The 16,561-nt window shown below is 51.9% G+C and overlaps 2 protein-coding genes across 2 annotated transcripts in view; one reads left to right on the top strand and one right to left on the bottom strand.

The window, feature by feature from the left end:
* The window catches only part of GNMT (glycine N-methyltransferase), a gene marked incomplete at its 5' end in the record, with an annotated part of 1,518 nt that extends 1,126 nt beyond the window's left edge, over positions 1-392 (top strand). The window contains one exon of the mRNA XM_008941132.1: positions 95-392. Within this exon, the coding sequence (XP_008939380.1) occupies positions 95-266 (172 nt within the window). The remainder of the gene's footprint in view (positions 1-94) is intronic.
* A 1,557-nt stretch (positions 393-1,949) lies between these two features.
* Positions 1,950-16,515, bottom strand: PEX6 (peroxisomal biogenesis factor 6; the record flags this gene model as incomplete). Its single annotated transcript, XM_008941131.1, has 16 exons — positions 1,950-2,086; positions 2,391-2,530; positions 3,607-3,684; positions 4,277-4,393; positions 5,567-5,675; positions 5,968-6,029; positions 6,123-6,328; positions 8,776-8,908; positions 8,986-9,062; positions 9,435-9,627; positions 10,199-10,383; positions 13,615-13,726; positions 13,809-13,945; positions 14,140-14,242; positions 15,613-15,696; positions 16,393-16,515. Coding segments are annotated over 16 exons (1,996 nt in total), but the record flags the coding sequence as incomplete, so codon positions are not given.
* Positions 16,516-16,561: the final 46 nt, after the last annotated feature.

The raw sequence follows: 16,561 nt of genomic DNA, 5'->3' as shown, positions 1-16,561 counted from the left end.
CCGGAGCTGAGGTGAGAGGGGCTGCCGGGGTGGCTCCCAGCACGGGAAGGTGGCTGGAGCTGTGCTCCACCTCACCATCGTTACCTCCTTGCAGCAAGTTTCGGCTCTCCTACTACCCACATCGTCTGGAGGCCTTCACAGCCCTGCTGAAAGGTGCCTTCCAGGGGAAGTGCCAGCACAGTGTCCTGGGAGACTTCCAGCCCTACACGCCAGGGCAGGCGCACGTACCCTGTTACTTCATCCACGTTGTGAAGAAGACTGCCTGAGAGGGCCTCGGAGATGGGACTATGGTGGCCGAGAGCAGCTCTGAGGACAAGCAGAGGGCTGGGGACATCGCCAAGAGCCACCTGGGAACCCCCTCCCCTTAATTAAGAGCACTCATGAGAGCTACCAGAGCCCGTGGTCCGTGTGTCCATGTATGGGCAGGGTATGGGGCAAGGGGGATGGCCACAGCCATGGGCTGGGTGCAGGCACAGCCTCACCTGCAGCTGCCACTCATGACTGTGGTGTGGGGTTTGGGGCTCCCCTTGAGGTGGAGTCAAGAGTGGCCGTCTCCTGGGTGGTGCCACGTTCCTGTCAAAGCCAGTGCAGCACCCCTCAGACGTGTACTACAATCTGTTTTTTCCCTCGTGCCCCCCAACCAGGCACTGACACCCATCAGTCCCACACAGGGGTGCTCCCACACACACTGGGGCTCTAATCACCCCACTAGCACTTCTGCTGTGGCTGCAGCTCCCTCCTTGCCTGCCCCGGGAAGAGGTGGGCAGATCCAGCAGCACATAGTGCTCAGGGACATCTCTCCTGAACGTGCTCGGGTGCCAAAGCTGGAGGGACAGGGCTCGAGGCACGTGTCAACGTGGGGCTGCCCGCGAGCCACGCCAGCAGCTGCAGGGCCCTGGCCAAGGTGCCCAGCCAGCCAGCTGCCACGCATGGCTTGAGTGCAGGTGTACTGGGCAACCTTGACACAGGCTGGGCAGCAGGGCACCGGTGACGGTGCTGGCAGCGGCTGCAGAGCTGCACGGCGAGGCAGGATGAGACTACGCAGGGGTCTGGGCCAACTGGTGCTCAGCACAACTTAGTGCACACAGGGCGAGCTCTGGGCTGCTCCAGCCAATGGTTGAGTAGTTCCAAGGCTGGAGACCTCCCTCTCCCTGTGACAAGTTTTTCCATACTACGACATGTGTTGGGACCTTTGTGTCCAGCTTCTTGCCCCCACTGCCTCTTGTGTTACTCGGCACCTCGAGGAAGAACTGGGCTCCTTCTTGAGAGGCAGCTCAGCTGAGCAAACCCTGCTGCCTCAGCCCCTCCTTGTCAATCTGTCAGATGAGGTGGCCCCAGGCTGGTTTGCAGGTGTGCTCCTCCCTCCACGGGCAGGACAGTGGTTTCTGTCACCCAGCCCACCTCGGCAAGCGGAGAGCAGAGGCCAGGCACTGAACACCTAATGCCAAAGTCCTGTGTTTATTCAGGGACCATGGTGAGCCTAGGCCAGCTCCAGCAGCAGTGCCGGGTCCTGCTGCCCTCTGGCCAGCACCCCTCACTGGGAGCTGACACCCCAACAAGCCCAAGCCCCCAGCTCCACTCTTGCTTCCAAACTGCGCGCAGTTTGGGCCTTGTTCCCCACCAATACTGTCACCCATGGAGACACTCCTACATTGCCCACAGCCACCAGACTCTGCTTCCTCCCCTTGGAGGAGTCGTGCTGGTACGTTCCCAGCAGCCACAAAGTGCCCTCCAAGATGTCAGGGACCGTTACAGAACCCAGTACCAGCTTGGCTGAGCAGAGCAGCACTTCCACCAGGCTTTGGCTCAAGAAACTGCACAGCCACTTTTTCCACCCAAGCTGGAAAGAAGGGGGCCCAGGAGATGTCAGAGAAGAGAAGGTGCCTGTGCCTGTTCTCTTGCACCCCTTAAGACACCACCCCCATCATTCCTCCAGTCCCTGCTGTGCATTAGCAGGCAGCAAACTTCTGCTGGATTAATTTGTACCTGAGCAGCTCCTGCTCAGAGACTGACGGCTGCAACCCTGCAGCAGCCTGCAAGAAATCTTCAGTGGTCAGGACCAGAGCAGAGCTCTCCGTATCCAGCCCTGCAGGAGAGAGAGAACAGAAAAAGGCTGAGAGCCAAGCTGAGGGGTGGCTGGCAAGACCAAACATCCTCCTCTCCAGCCACTGGAGACTGGATGGAAAACCTGTCTCTCTCCTTCCCCCTGGGGCCAAGCACTGGAGGTGAGTGATCACATCTGCTGAAACTGCCTGCCTGCTAGTAATGCAGAGCCTGGCATTCAGTCAGTCCCAAAGCCATCAAGGCTCTTCTCACACAGCCCAGTTACTCGTAGTGGTAACTCTCCTCTCTGCCCCTCTGCTGGGCCGGGGCAGGGGCTGGGCTCATACCTTCCTCAATCCACTCCACCTTGCGTTTGACAGCGTTCATCATGGCATCTGAGCACAAGGCGTAGATGTCTGCTCCTGTCAGCTGGGCTGGGCATTTCTCTAAGATGGTGGTGAGATTCACAGAAGGATCCAGTTTAAACCTGCCAAAAGGGAAAGCCGAAGATGTAAAAGCCACAGAAAAAAACAGATCAGGAGAGATGCAGCAGCCAGCGTGACCATGCAGGAGAAACTGGAGGCCCTATGTTTAGGCTCTTCTGGACTGTTCAAAAAAATAAAAAAAAATTAAAAAAAAAAAAAGAAAGGGGTTGGTTGGTTTGTTTTTTTCAGTGCAGTCACTTTGCTTTGAAACATCCCCACAGCAGCTAGATCCTCTCTCCTGCTAAGTCAGATCAAAGGCAATTCACTCCCAGAAATTAAGTGCTCCACAGACCTGGGAACAGCCTACAGCCAGGGCTGGAAAAGAACACGTTTAATTACAGACAGCAGAAAACCACTGTAAGACCAAACCCCCTCATCAGAGTTGTGCTGCAGACAGCAAGCCTCCTTCACACAAAAAACAGCACGCTGCTGCTGGAGGGCACGGCTGCCAAGCCATATGGTGTGAAAAGATGCTCAAAGCCAGCCCATGTTCTCACCTCCTCTGCTAGTTTATTGTCCAAGGCAGCAGCAATCACAGCTATCCATGACAAAGTCCCTGCAGAGGCAGGATCACAGCTGCTCACCTACCTGTGGTGAGTGATACCTCTGCACCCGAGTTGCAGGACTTGCTTTTTTCCTCCTCCAGAGACGCTCTCAGGAGCTCTGAGCAGCTGGGGAAGCAGCCAAAGCTCAGTGATCCCACACAACCAGCATTTAGAAAGACACACAAGAGCACAGGCAGAGCACCCCCCAGCATCACAGGACGAGAGGCAGCAAGACAAACAGAAATGGAGCTGCCTTCACCCTTGGACCTACAGCAGACGTGCTGGGGGAACACTTGCAGAAAGCCAAGGGGAGTGTCCCACCACATTGCTGCGCCGCAGTCTCATCACACTGTTAGGATCTGGCTGAGCTTCTCAAGAAGAACATGTGGGCACAGTGACTGCAGAACTCTACCAACCCCTCCACTTGGCCAGCCAGCTGAGCTGCTCCCATCTTGTAGGAAAACCAGCCCTGCTTCTGGAAGTTGCCCCACCCTCCCCTGCTCCCCAGGGCTCAAACAGGAAGGGTCACTCACTGCCTGGTGACGGCGCTCAGCACCTGCAGCTGTGACTCCCGGTCTTCATTGATGCCCACATAGACCAGCCTGTCAAACCTATGAGCAGAGAGGAGACAGTCAGGACAAACCTGCCACTGCTGCTCAGCCCTGGGCACCACAAACTGGAACTGCCTTGGGGCAGCTCCTTTTGCTGCCAAGTTCATGGACGATACAACACTTGTGGAGGGGAGCAGTCCATGTGCTGGAGGGCAGGGCTGTTCTCCAGAGGGACCAGGGCAGGCTGGAGAAATGGGCTAACAGGAACCACGTGAGGTTCAACAACAGTCCTGGCCCATGATGGTCAAGCTGCAGGCATGAGGACAGGCTGGGGAGCAGGTCTGCAGAACAGGCCCTAGGGGACCAATTCCTCCCACCTGTTTGACGCCACAGCAGGTCCCTTATTGCCCTACTCTGTGGTGGGGCAATAACCAGGGGGGTGGGGGATAACAAGCAGTGGTACCTTGTGCTCCTGATACAGCCATAGGCACTGGCCTCCTCTTGGCTTCTTAAATCCCCCACAAGCTAGGGCCAGGGGGCTTTAGGAACAGTCTCTTTGAAGGGAACATGGTGGGGACACAGTCCAGCTCATCACTGCCCGAGGAGCTCTGGGGAACTCCCCAGGAGCAAGGCAGGGTAGGAGGTGACATACCTGCCTGGCCGGAGCAGAGCTGGGTCCAGGAGGTCAGGCCTGTTCGTAGCTCCAATGACAAACACTTCTCTGGTGGAATGAAGGCCATCAAGCTCAGCCAGGAGCTGTGACACAACTCTGCAGGGAGCAAGAGAGGATGTTCACAACTAGGCCCTGTCACCCACTGTCACCAAATGAAAAGAGGAATAAGTGAGACCACTCACAGATCCACATCTTGCACTTCAGCTCATATTTCTGTCCCCAAAAGAGCCCTGACAGCCACCCAGACACCTCCGTTTGAGTGCAGCCAGGGAGTGCATGGGCTCATTGCAAAGTGAGTGCAAACCACTGATCCCAAGAGAGTCCTCCAGGCCTGCGTTTCACCCTGAACCCTCCAGCATGGCCACACGTGCTTATACTTGCCATCAGACACTGGCAACACAGACCAAACAGGCTGGCACACATAGCTATGGCTCAGGTTCCCCACACAGATGTGCTGGCCCTAACTTTCCACTATGTGGTACTGGCCAGCAAGTGCAGCTGCAAGACTGCCCTGTCAGTTCATTCCAGGGACACCCGGAAGCCTGTGACACTGCCAAATAATCCTCAGGGTGGGGAATGGCACAGGCTGCAGATCCAGTTCTGCAGCCAAAAAGCTTAAGGTAGTCTGGCAGCACCATACTTCAGTGCTGCACACACTTCCTGGAACAAGGATACCTACATCAGGTTCTGGGATCACCTGAGGCGACCAATGTGCACCATGTCCAGCCCCTTCCAGAGCTGCTGGTGCTTTGTGTGTGTGAATAAGGGTGCTGGGGGCACATGGTGTCATTGGAAAACTCTGCAGAACCCCTCAGGGATGCAGAGGAAGACTGGCTGGGGACTATGAGCTCAGCAGAAGAGGTCTGGGGGAAATAACCCTGTTCCCAGGTATCTCCAAGCTGTACATACTTTGCTTCTGCTAGAGGCAGCTGAAAGGTTTCCCACCACAGGGCAACAACAACTAATAGGAAAAGAGCATGGCAGGGGTGTGAAGTATGACCTTGAAGAGGCCAAAGGGAGCAGCTGGCAGCCACAGAAGCAGCTGGAGGAGACTCTGTCTTAATCAAATGTTTGCACAACAAGCTTGGGCAATCGGGAATCTGCAGCAATGTAAACAGCAGTACTAATGTCCAGAGAGAGGAGCTGAAGGGAGCAGGGAGTATAAAAAGTAAAGAGCTGGACTGGACTCTGCCATGCAGAGCAATCCTGTGCAGCCCCTGGGCTGAGGCAGGTATGCTGCTCTCCCGGGGATGCATGACACTCACTCACCTGTCCATCACACCCCCTGAATCTCCACTCCGCCCACGACTGGGGGCCAGGGAATCCAGTTCATCAAAGAAGATAATGCAGGGAGCAGCTGCCCTGGCTCTGGCAAACACTGGGAGGAGACAGCACAAAAGGTGAGGAAGACCCTGAGGAGCAGTCAACAGCAACAGGACCTGCTACATCACCAGAAGGGAAGAGCTGTGGATGGAAACCAGCTGCACACTGCCCCACCACCACCACCTGCTCCTGCCTGAGGCATTCAGAAGGAGCAGGGACAGGCAGCACTCAGCACAATGGCTGTCGGTGGGAGTTTGGAATAGGGGTTTAAGCCCCACCTTCTTCCCTCCCAGCACCACAGAAAAGCCCCATCCTCCCACATGCAGGAGCAAGAAGCATCTGCTCACCGTTGCGCACGTTCTCCTCGCTCTGCCCAACGTACATGTTGATGAGCTCTGGCCCTTTCACACTGTGGGGCAGGCAGAAGAGGGGGCTGGTTAGAGCACGCCCATCCACTGCCAGGAGAAAGTCACTCCCGTGGCACGGCCCCCCTACTCTTCACCTAAGGAATGTCATGGCACACGTGGTTGCCACAGCTTTTGCCAGCAAGGTCTTCCCTGTCCCTGGAGGCCCATACAGCAGCAGACCGTAGCGGCACAGTCCCAGTGACAGCAACTCCGGGTGCTCCAGGGGCAACTGGATCGTGTCCAGGATCTCCTTCTTCACCTCCTGCAGCCCACCAACATCCTGCCAGGACACAGAGGGGATCTGCCGAGAGAGAGACATGTAGAGAGTTCCTGTCAGCACTTCCAGGCCTGGGCAGCTCTTGCTCCAGTGGGGTACTAGTCATTACCCCCTCCTGCCATCTCTCTGCCTGGCTGTGCAGCGAGTCAGGCCCACACTGCACTGCCCAGCCCCCCACTGCACTGCCCAGCCCCCCAGCATCCACACTTCCCTTCTCCTGAGCTTTGCAATAGGGAAAACAAACTACACGTGTCCCCAGGTAAGCTGCACTTGCAGCATGCTGCCTCAGCTCCAATCCTCTGTTGCACCTCCTATCACCTGTCAGCAAAATACCCTGGGGAAAGTATCTGCCAAGGTTCCCTGCAGCTCTGTGGGGACAGCTGTAGACAGCCCTTGGGACACACGGGGGAAGGTAAACTTAAGAAAAAAAGCATAAACCCAGATCCAGCAATTATGAGCTACTCAAGTTCAAGGCACCTTGTCCCCCATGGCAGTGAGACTGTGCAAGGGCTTCACATCAGAGTGACAAAACCTGGGCTACTAGGACCTCTCCCATGTAAAGGAAGATGTGAGAGACAGACATCCTGGAGGACACCATACAGAAAACTAACTGCTTCTGAAAGAGGTATGAAGGAATAAAGTCCATGGATGCTTACAAGAAATAGACAGGGTCAAATACAAACATGCCAGAGATTATTGTGAGGAGATGAATGACAGCAAAGTTGAGAGAGGTGGCCCACGCCATTTCCATTATTTTGTGCTTATCAAAACAATCTCAAAGGATGCTGCTGCTCTGCTCACAGCTTTAGAAATAGCAGGGATGCCACAGTCTGCAGGACAGATCCTCCTGACAGTCAGAGCAGCTCTCCTGGGAATGTGCACAGAAAGGAAAGCTGCAAAACACTTCCCCTCAGCTGCTGGTTCTGTGGGAAACAGGTGCCAGCACAAACGGGCGAGTTTAAAAATAGGCTAGGTTCTTTCCCTCTCAGCCAATCTGTCTCTCCTTCCTCTGCTACTTGAGATGATGTTATCTCATGCTATTTCTGCAGCTGTCCAGCAAGTCTGCCAAGAAAATCAGGTCAGACAAGATAAGGATTTCCAGAAAAAAAAAATAAAAATCTTTTAAAGCAACAGGTCAGCAGGCCCTCCTCCTTCAGTGCCCATGAACAAAAGAGTTGTCCTCTCCCTTGCACTCCTGCTTATACCACCTCGCTAGAAAAAGCTCTACAGACATCAGCATGGGGACTGGAAAACTGCAACAAGGTTGTTTTCAGGCGAGAATATTGTAAGTCTAGGACATGCTGCAGAGACTGCTAGCAACTCGAGGTTTGAAACCAGTTCTCTCTAGGAGGCTCAAGCTGTGACTGCAAACAAGTGTGGGACTAACCAGAAAATGCAAGCAGGGAATTTAAAGTTATCTATGTTTAGAGTATCCAGGTCTGCTAATGGATTTTCTGAACTGCATCCAATTACTAACAAAATTATAGAGTATTGTAAAATACAAACAGAACGAGTTCCCATTCACACAGCCCGCTGCCGAGCACGCTCTGTGATTATTACGTGTCACACAGTGAACTTGGCAAACACCTCAAAGCAGAGCTCATTTCAGTCTCTAGTACATTTGTGAATGAATGAAGTCCCAGCTTAGGTCCTGGATGATGACACCAGCAAGGTGTCATCCTGCTAAGGCAGGACTGCAAGTGGGTGGTTGGGGAAGGTGCCAGAATAACTCTCCAAGGCCAGCATTTCCTGCCCTGTGCTGAGCTCAGTCATTCATACTCAAGGGCATGGAGAAGAGGCTCTGATCACTTCACGTGGTCCTAACACCCCATTACTCAGCAAAAACAGTCATCCCCAAACACTGTTTCTCTGGGTGCTCAGCTGCCAGAGGCAGATCATGCCCTCCTGAGAAGCTGACTTGGCTGGTTTTCTCTGACATCCCATGTCTCTTTAGCTGAAGAACCCCCAGCTTTCAAACTGCCCAGTGGCCAAAAAAAAACCTTGTGCCAGCTTGAGCAGTGTCCAAGGCCAGGGATAAAGTATGAGACATCTCACACATGTAAGGAAACTTCCTCAGTAGCTTGTGCCCCAGCCTCTCTGTTCCCATACCCCAGGTGTCTGGAGAGACCTCAGTGAAGCAGCCAGCATGTGGTTGCCTTTGTCTCTCAAAAGGCTGAGCTACAAAGCTGGCACCTCTATGGCATAAGCCAATCGAGCCATCTCCAACTAGAGCAGCAAGGGCTCCCCTGTCTGAGTTCAAACCCAATAAGGTGAAAAGCAGCAGCTGGGGAAAGCCCACAGTGGGACCGTTTCCCACCCAAGGTTGGGAGGATATGTGGAAGGACACAGCAAAAAGTGTCAAGCACACTGAGATGCCAGAGCACAGCCTCATCTGGTGAGGTTTGTGAGAGGTGTCTTGAGCCATACAGCTCTAGAGAACCAGCCCCACTTCCTCTGCCCCAGCATCCTACCTTTGGGGCTCCCACTGCCTGCGAATGGGCATCCTGCAGCTGGTCCAGTGCAACACCAAAATCCTCCTCAAGCACTGGGAAACCAGCGGTGCAAAAATCTCTCTCCACTTCTTCATTCAGTCCACCTGGAAAACTGGTGAGGAAACAGAAGGGAAGGACTCAGACTCTGCCCCAGTCCTGGCCCCTGCCCTCCCCTGTTGCCTTTCCTACCTCAAGGCCTGGATGCGGGTACAAGCAGCTCGGCTGCTGTGGGACAACAAAGCACAGAAATCTCCCAGCACAAAACCCTGTGAACACAGAAACAAACAGCATCAGTTCAGCCCCTGACCACAGCTCCAGCTAGGCCAAAAAGGGTATGGGGAAAAATTCCTTGCAGAGCTGTCCATTGAGCTCTGGGCCCTGGTTAAAGGCTCTGGCTTCATTTTTTTTCTATTGACCCTGTCTTCTAGCAGAGCTAAGCATCAACTAACACCTCTGCAAAAGGTGTGCCATCCTCAGGCACTAGAACTCTGCAGTTAAAGCTGACATCTGAGGACCAGGGTTTACCACTGAAGCTGACTGGGCTTTGGAATCACCCCCATTCTCCATGGCCAGGTAGGGGAGGTTGTCCTAGCTCTCCTGGCATGCCCATCTCTACATGCTGCTGTGGGCTCACTCACTGCAGTCCTGCGGGCCAGCTTCGACAGGCTCACTTCTTTGCCCAGAGGCAGACTGGCTGTCAGCATGCTCAGCATCGACCTCCTCTGCTCTTCTGAAAGGGCTTCAATCTTCACCTCATGAAGGAAAGCAGTCTGCACATCTGTAGGAACATCCTGGGGCCTGCAGGTTGTGCCGATCACCAGGACAGGGTGGCTGTTGATAAGAGGGGGACAGTGCACGGTCTCAGCTCTATAGAAGCTTCCCTCTTACATTGCCATCACCCCTGCCAACTCATTCTCCTTTCATTTCCTCTAAGAAATGCACATATACTGGCCAAAGTGTCTTGCATCCACTCTCCTCCACCTTGCCCTTGAACTGCTTTGTGAACTCAGTCTCCAAATCAAGGCCCATTAAGTGACATCTTATTCCTTCACTTGACAAGTACTAGGGCACAGGGAGGGAGACATCACCATCCTCAAGAGTCTCCTGGGGTGCAGCTCCCTTCTGAGGTCCCTGCAACCCTGAAACATGCTTGGTTTGCTCATATGAACAACAAAGAAACCAGCTTAAGATAACTAAGCTGCTCGATTCCCTGACTCTAGGCTGGATGAACAAGGGCCCTCTGAAGTAAACAAAGCAAGTCTGGGAGAGACTGCACAGGATTAAAAATAGAACAGCACCAATTAGCAACCAGTCATCTTGATGTCACAGTCAATGCTGCCCTAGGCACGGCAGGAGCAAACAATCACCTTAGATGTCCACAGCAAACGTGCAGGGTCCGTACCTGAGCGCTGGGTCTCTGTCCAGGAGCAGCTGCCTCAGAGTAGCAATAACCCTGGCGTCCTCTCCCAGCCTGTCCCGGTCTCTGCCGAGCACCTCGATGTTACAGTGCTGGGCCTGGGCGAAGGCCACCTGCACCTTCTCCTCTGTGGCTCCGCTGGTGTCGCCGCACAGGCTGACGCAGTCGACCTGCCAGACAGACCACACAAGAGACACTCTGCAGCCAGCTGGGAGAACCAGGGCAGTGCTCACTTCCACAAAGCTCCTTCACAAGCTTCCTCATCCACAGCTGAAAGGAGATCTAAGTGGATGTTTCCTAGAGACAGGTTCGGGACATATTCAAAACGGGAATAGTGAGGACTCGGTGGCATGGAAAAATCACTGTTTCTTTCCTCTCTGCAGGAGGTGAGGGAGGCAGGAGGGTGCTGCCCAAAAGAGGTGAGGACCAGAGGAATGAATACAGTGGATGTCACGGCTCAGCAACCCAGTCTGGAAGGGGCGGGAGAGCTGTGGAAGAGGCCAAGACAGGGAGAACAAGGTGTCTCAGAGAAGCGGTGCGTAGAGCAGAGGTGGAGGGTCAGGAAACTGCTCAACCCAGTGCTGCATGGGCTCAAAGTGCAAGAGGAAGGCAGAAGGTAAGGGGCAGGGGGAAGTCAGAGGTGGCTAGAAGCCCAGGCACTGCTTACAAAGCAAACATTTGACGCAAACATCTAAAAGGGGTAGGTGACTGGTGAGCCTTGACCAGCAGCCCCAGCACTGCTGGAAACAGGCAGTGGTGCCTCCTGGTGCTGCAGCCATGTGCAGGGAGAGCCAGACCCCGGGAGCTGGGCTTGCACGGGCACAGCCAAAGGGCAGCAGTAGATGTATGCAAGCACAGAAGGACAGAAAGGTCAAAAAGCTGCTGGTTGTCAAGTGGTGATCAGAGCATGGAAGAAATATTGTGTGTGCAGGAAAACAGGCAGAACAGTCAGAAGGGAAGAGAAGCTGGAATGGAAATGTAAGCACTGCAGTAAGTGAGAAAAGGAGGGGAGTGTAAGAGCTGGGATAGGAGAGGAACCTGGACAGCAAGTATCTTTGGCTTTAGTAGTAAGAGTGTTTGTTCATCCTTAAAAGCAGCACACAAGGCCAGAGCTATAGCCTTGCACACCACACCAGAACCTGAGGCCACCTGCCAGGACATAGCAGTGCCACAGTGCTCCCAGATGCAACCTACACATGGACCTGAAGGTACTGTGAAGTCTCTGCAGTCTTGTACTGGATCCCAAGAGCTATGGCACGTCTGCAGACAAGTAAAAGCTCAACACCACTAAGGATCATGTCCAGATGAGCTGCACAGCAGCTGGTCAAGGCTGTGTCTACCTCCCTCACTGACCCACTCCTATGGCTTTACTTGGATAGACAAGAACAGTTAAAGAGAAAGACAGTAATGTTAATTTAACAGGACCTAACTTCTAAACAGAGAGAAAACCCAGATATGCAAAACGCTTAGCTTGTTTTCTATGGGTTTACTCTAAAAATACTCACAAAAAAGGAGCAACCCTATGTTTTCCTTCCACAAAAAGGAACCTTTCAGCTTTCTTCTTTCCATCTTTCTTCTTCAAAGTCCTTTCAGAGTTTCAGAAACTCTCCTAGAAAAGTCACCACGTGACTTCCAATCCCTTCGCTTTTGCAAACATAACTCTACAGATTCAAGGTCCACCAAGAATTTGTGGGATGAATCCAGACTGTCATAGTGAACAAAAGGAGTGTGCAGAAGGAAAACAGTACATTTAACAAGCCAGTGAAGACTGCCTTGGTGCTAAGAACCTCCAGTGCTGGACAGAGACTAGACCTCACTTAGGCCATGAAGCTAACCCAGGCCAGCCACAGCTGTGAGAACATAAGAAAGGCTTTAGCAGTTCAGACCAAAGGTCAATTTAGCTATTTTGTCTCCAAGCATGACAAGTGGCTGCTGAAGAAAGAGTAAGGGCAGGTTAAGTACCTATAACCCTCTCACCTCAGTACTTTTCCAGACACCCACCATTCCCACTGAAGGGGATTTTTCCCAGTCAGATGTGGCTGTGTAACAATAGATTTCTCCTCCAAATACTCTTATTGACACAAGGAACCATCTCCTTTAGTTTCCCTGTTTCCACTAGCTTCACCTGTTCACCCTGGACCTTGTTCTAGCATGGAGAAAAGTAAATGCTTTCCACCCTCTGCTGACCACTCAGTGTCTTGTGAACCTCTGTCAAACTCTCCCTAAGTATATTTTTCAAGCTGAAAAGCCTGTTCAGCTGTTCACCATATAGAAACTGCTCTACACCCCTGATTTTCCCCAGCATCCTCTGAATTCTTCCAGTTCAGCTTCATGCTTTTGTGACAGGGAGACCGGAACCATGCACGATGTTCAAGCTGTGGCAAGACACAGATCTGCAGAACAGCAGCACCTATTCTCCAGTTTGTTTCCTAAAACACCATCTGATTTTTGACATATATGGAGAAAGTTTTCATGGAGCCATTGACATAAAACCAAATTCTTGATACTGACTGGTGACACCTTGAAATCTAACATTTTCCATGTAAAACCAACAACAGTGAATTCTACCTGACATTTCACTGCTCAGTCATTTGGTCTCATTAAAGCTCTCCTCTAGTCCACAAATACCCTGTCTTCCTTTTCTCTTACCTTTATTAACTTAGTTATCAATAAACCACAGTACTATTCACTCCATTTTCCAGGTCATCTCTGAGCAACCCATGCAGATGCCTCTAGAGCTCCTGATTGCAGAGACTCATTGACTACTCCTATCCCATTCCCAATCCTTAACCAGACCTCTATCCATGCCAGGAGCTTCACCCACATCCCACCACCACTCAGATTTTCCAAAGAGCCTATTCAACACCCAAGTAGTCTGTGTTAGTCAAGTTACCTTCCCCAAATATGTGCTAACCCCTTGAAGTAACTTTCTGAAGGTTTACAGGACAGGACTTCCTGTTGCAAAACTACATGGATTTTCCACGAGAAGTGAAGTCATCCAGAATTTGCTAAATCCACCCTTCACTCTCACCTGCTACAGGTTTGTGCCTTTTGAAGGATGCCTCTTGTTTTCAGTTTCTGTCCTTTCCTTGTTCATCTGTTTTTTCTGTTACTGGCCAGCCTCAGACACAAGCCAAGGGACCTAGATGGACCTAGATGGACCTTTAGGCTGATCCAAACCCCCAAGGTTCTGCCCACCAGCAGTCACAATCCATGCCAGAGGAAGCTGCTAAGCTCAGCATGCTCGGGCTCCTTTTGTCTGCATGCGCGCACAGAAGCAGCTTCTGCGTAGGCTCCTGTCATAGTTGCAACAGGGCTGTTGATATGGCTAACTTAAAAACATCTCAGTAATTCTTTGCATGTTATAAATCCACCAATCAGCTGACCGCAGGAGAAATTACCTTGAAGAGGTGGAGGTTGAGGCAGCTACACACAGCTCTAACAGCCATCAGCTTCCCACTGCCGCTCGGCCCTGAGAGGAGAACGTTCGCAGCCCCACTTAGTGCAGTTGCCCTGTAACAGAGTCAGTTCTCCCAGTGACCAGGGAGCAGAGTCCCACCTCCCCCGAGGCTTGCTAGAAGGAATTCTAACTCACCGACTGCTCAGGTGAGGTCGGAGGGTATCACAGAGCTGCTTCACCACATCAGAAAGTCCAGCAGGAGACAAACTGCTCCAGAACTCGTGGTTGTTATATGCTGGGGCAGATGGGACAGCACTGTTTGTTGAACCCACCTGTGCAGAAGGGAAAATGGGACTCTGTGGAACACCGCCTGAGAAAAGACAGGTACCAAGTGACAAAGTCTGTCCTGAAATGCCATTTTTCAATGCCAGGTGACACAAGCCTCCACAGGCACCTTTGTCATCCACAGTGGAACCCCAGCCCCAGAACTCCTGTACACCCTCCCTGCTCTCTGCTGACATCTTACCAGATAGAGAGAAGTGTTCTGGGTGTCCACCAGGTAACCCTCAGACTGCTCGCCTTCCACCATGCCTAAAATCTTCTTCACTTTGAAGTAAAGCTCTGGCCACCTACGGCAAAAAATAAGCAGTCAAAAATAAATTGCTGAGTCAGGATCCTGAAGTCAAGAACAATGCAGCTGTCAACAAAGTGGGGCAGAAGGACACAGGTAAACAGAAATACCCTTGCCCTCTCCCAGGACCCACGTGGATCCTCTGCAGACCCTGCTGTGCTGTCTGACCAGACAGACCAACAGGACTGTCAACAGTTCCAGCTTCTGCTGGTATCTTCAGTGCACACAAGTATGGCTGAACTAGCCTTATTCAGTCTAAGAGCTCAAGACATTCTCTGCCATCACTTCCTTCACTACAACTCCACAGAGATCCACCTGCAGCATAAAAAACTCTCCAGCACAGAGTCCTCTAGGCTGCAGACTGGTACTCACACAAGTACCATGAGAGCCTTACAAGCATCCTGCCCTGGACATCTCGCAGGAAAAACACTTCTTCCTACACTGATATCCCACTGGACAGATTAAGGGATCGGCAGAGGTCTCCTCCAGGATTTTCTCCACCCCCAGAATAATTGCAGCACTTGTACACCAACACAGTTCCAAGCTCCTTAGATCTCATCAACTCTGCTGTCTTCTCTGGTTTGCCACATGGCTAACATATATAATAAGAGTTCCACAAACAGAAGACTTGTGCCTCCTACGGTCCTGCCTCCCTCCAAGAATCAGCCTAGGATATATCCATCATAGCAGTGGTATAAAACTATTAATTTAAAAAGCTATGGCAGAGCTGAGCAGTGCTGCAACATGTCGCTGGCGTATCTGGCATGACCAGCTCCAGGCAGTTCTTTGCACCGCATGCCTCAGCAGCTCCCGCACTGACACTGCTGAAGCATTTCTATTTACACCAGCCAAATCCCCCCACAAGGATCTACACCCCGACACAAAGGTAACTTTCTTTCTCTCATTTAGCACAGAACTGTTTCAAAACCCTGAAAGCAAAACCAAGAAAGGCAGAATTGGTGGCCAAACATAAAGTTATTCTAACATGAACACTAAGGGCCTATATTCACGCTTTGCTGTTTGTCCCACGTTGACAAGCCAAACTTCCACTTTACTTTCTTTATGTGGCACTGGCTGTCCTCAGGCCACCTCTTCGTTCTTTTTCCCCATTAGTTTCTCTCTCTTCTTCCTTTTTTCACTCCATGACTATTTAACTGAACTATGTGAGGCCTCCCTCTTAGCTGCAGACCTCCATAATCCAACAAAAACATTTCCCTCTTCCCCACAACATAAGAGGCAGATAAACTCTAAACTCTGGGGATAAACCAGAACACAATAAACTGTCTTGTCTCAAGAGAGTCAGTAATGGAACAATATCTTTTCTCTTGCACTGCCCATGAAATAGAGCCACAGCTTGTTGCCACCTACCTGAGGAATTTGTCTGCATTGCCTTCTAAAAACTCGGCACATCCAAATGTTGGAACACACAGGATGTCTCCCTCCTGCACAAGCCTACAAAAAACCCAGGGAGTTTCATCAGTGAAGGAGAGTAAACCCTTCTGGTCACACGCCCCATACTACACATTTTTACAGAAAAGAATGTAGCTATTCACACCAATTCACTCCTTTCCTGTAAATAACACTATAAATTGTCACTTACAGATTTAGCATGTACTGGATGCAAACAGGCATAACCAGACTACTAGGGGGAACCTTCTGGGAATGGTATAGAAGATGACAGCCATTAAAGAGCATCTCTTCCAGACAAAATCCTTATCCCAGGAACAGCAGAGTAGAATTCCAACAGAAAATCTCAACAGCCAAATGAAAGGCCCAGGGCAGGTGTCACAGGAGAAGAGGGCAACACACCCAGCTTCCCAATTACTCAACTTCATTGGAAGCTGAAAACTGGGATTATGAACATGCCTTAGAATGGAGGTTTGTGGGCAGCACCTTGGAGCCTTCAACATTGTATGGTGGACCACAAGGAAGGAGACTTGAAAGTGACTTCTGAAGGACAGTACAAGAAGCGTTGCGTGCAAGAGGAGCACGCTCATAAGGAGATGGTACACATGGATAGCCTAACACTACTCAGTATCTGCATTAAGGTGTTGACTATGCACATGATTGGTGAGTATCAGATCGCACTGCCACAAGCAGAGCGAGGCTGCATGTCACGAACGCACCCCACGACCAGAAACACGTCACCTGGGCGTCTGGAAGTGCCTGTAGAGGATGCGGTCGTAGCCCCCGCGGGCGCTGTAGGTCGGCGAGCAGACGATCTCCAAACACAGCTCCCTGGCGAAGGGCGGCACGGAAAGCACGGACCGGCTGCCGCTGCCCTCTGCAGCACCAGACCTTTCGTACCTCTGCGGAG

Source organism: Merops nubicus, unplaced genomic scaffold (genome assembly GCF_000691845.1).
Source record: "Merops nubicus isolate BGI_N331 unplaced genomic scaffold, ASM69184v1 scaffold46675, whole genome shotgun sequence".
Classification (NCBI taxonomy): domain Eukaryota; kingdom Metazoa; phylum Chordata; class Aves; order Coraciiformes; family Meropidae; genus Merops; species Merops nubicus.
The sequence above is the reverse complement of the archived record's forward strand: the minus strand, read 5'-3'. Positions and strand labels throughout refer to the sequence as shown.